This window comes from Halyomorpha halys, unplaced genomic scaffold (assembly GCF_000696795.3).
Source record: "Halyomorpha halys isolate HHAL.00 unplaced genomic scaffold, Hhal_1.1 Scaffold69.1, whole genome shotgun sequence".
NCBI classification, from domain to species: Eukaryota; Metazoa; Arthropoda; class Insecta; order Hemiptera; family Pentatomidae; genus Halyomorpha; species Halyomorpha halys.
The window spans coordinates 983,169-985,249 of record NW_027108206.1 but is presented as its reverse complement, the minus strand read 5'-3'; the positions used below and the strand labels follow the sequence as shown (position 1 = coordinate 985,249).

The 2,081-nt window shown below is 26.7% G+C and overlaps 1 protein-coding gene across 1 annotated transcript in view; it reads left to right on the top strand.

Annotated features, from left to right (window-relative positions):
* GAA1 (glycosylphosphatidylinositol anchor attachment 1) overlaps positions 1 to 1,870 on the top strand; it is a 27,530-nt gene extending 25,660 nt beyond the window's left edge. The window contains exons 13-14 of the mRNA XM_014438873.3: positions 639 to 756; positions 1,293 to 1,870. Of these exons, the coding sequence (XP_014294359.1) occupies positions 639 to 756; positions 1,293 to 1,335 (161 nt within the window). The 3' untranslated portion in view covers positions 1,336 to 1,870. The remainder of the gene's footprint in view (positions 1 to 638; positions 757 to 1,292) is intronic.
* The last annotated feature ends 211 nt before the right edge of the window (positions 1,871 to 2,081 follow it).

Below are 2,081 nucleotides of genomic sequence, written 5' to 3'. Positions count from 1 at the left end.
TTTAAGATTTGAATGTTGTAATACAAATGGCAACTTTTATTCTTTTTATATTCAAATAAGGATCAAAAAAATAATAATTATCTACTAATACGAAGGACAAATCAATTTCAACGTTGAAGCTACTGAAATTCAAGCAGCTAATGCTTGTTAATTGTAAAGATTTGAAAAAGTTAAAAAGAATTTGTTTGAATGATTCATATCCATCATATCTGATGATCATTTTATTAAATAAATTGTGTTGTTAAAAATTGTTAAGTTGGTGAAATCTTAATATTCAAGTAATGTTAAATTTTAAAAAAATGAATGAGCATTTTTTTTTATAACTTATATTATACTTTTTATATTACTTTGGTGGGAGAAACAAATATTGAAAATTTTATTTAAATATTCACTGTGTCACTCAATGCATGTTCTCAAAAAATAGATTACATGCCACAGTTATGACCCAGTGAAAATCAAATCAGAATTTGAAATGTTTTAGATGTAAGGGGATGAACATGTATAGTGAAACACCCTATAATAATTTATATACAACTGGATGGGTTTACATTCATAATGAAAAAGGTTAATTTGGAATGGGAAGGATTATACTTGATTTATAAATCTTTGATTTTTTATATAAAAATAAATGTTCTCAGCTAACAGTCTATTACTGGCCAGTTTGGACTATCAAATCTATGGATCAGGAATGCTAAGAATGGTTTGTGTGGCTTATTTATCTGTTTGGATCACTTTGGCTCCTCCTCCTAAAGAAAAGTAATGTTAATTATTCTGTTGTTTTTTTTTTAAGTAGTTTTATATATATTTTTTGTAGTTTCTGGTTTATTCATTAACAGTGCATCACTGATGAGCGCATGAGTAGAAGTTGAGTATTAATGTACTTGTAAGTTTAATATTTTTTGAAGAAGATTTAGTTGCTGTCATTATCCTGTATGATTAAATGTTACAATCTCCTCTTATAAAAAAAAAAAAAAAAATATTTGGCATTCACAACAAATAAGAGATCTATTACCATCTGATTAACTATTTGTCTTTTCCTCCAAAATTGTCCACTGACATTTTTTGCCTTCTGCTATTATTTATTTTTAAACGAGTAAATAAGTCTTGTATTATTTAAAATAAACTGTACAAATAATGATTAAATCCATAAGTGTTGGATTTGACCATTGATTGTTTAAATAATGTTATACCTGATCTTTGTGGTGTTTTGACTCAAACTAATGTAAATATAAATTCATTCTTTCTTTTATTATAAAGTTTTATTTATTTGTTTAATAATAATGTATTTTCAGGCATAAAGATACTAAGAACATCATAAAGAAGAAGATCCATTAGAAAGTGGTGCCATGTTCTTGAATCATTAAGGTTCCTAATGAATAAGGATTAAAATTTTTATCAGAAGCTACGTTGATATTTGTAGTTTTTGAATATTGAATATTATCAGATGAAATCAGTGGTTCCTTGCCAGTGGTCTGCGGACCACAGGGGTTTCTGGGAGGATGCAGTAGCACATATTTTGTGGTAATTTGTGGTTAGGACTATTTTATTAATTATCTGTCCAGATATTTATGTGTCAGCTAAAAGCATAATAAGAGTGTTTTAAAATGCTTTTTCCACCAATTTACCTACTTATAAACCAATCTAATTTTCAAATATTATCTGTGGGAGCAGGATTCCCTATTCCAATTCGAGGGTGGAGGTGGTCTGTACATGGTTCAATTTTCAGCTTAGTGGTCTGTAGGCTTCTATGGGTTCGGAACCACTGGACTAAATCAGTAAATAAAAAAGATTATTCCATTGTTATTTTTGTATAATACTATTATATCTCTCTCCTAAATTTTGTAAAATAAAATAAAATAATTAACAGTAATGGAATGAATTAACCCTTAACCCCCACCATACTTTGTTTTATCATATGTTTTAACTACTCAAATTTACAGTATTACAAATAGAAAAAAAAAATCTTTTGAATAATAATTATTGTATATTATTTAAATAGACTCTCTTGAATTGTTCTGGAGTAATAATATGTTGAAATATTTTAAATTTGATTTCTAAAATAATTAAATATAATATTTTTA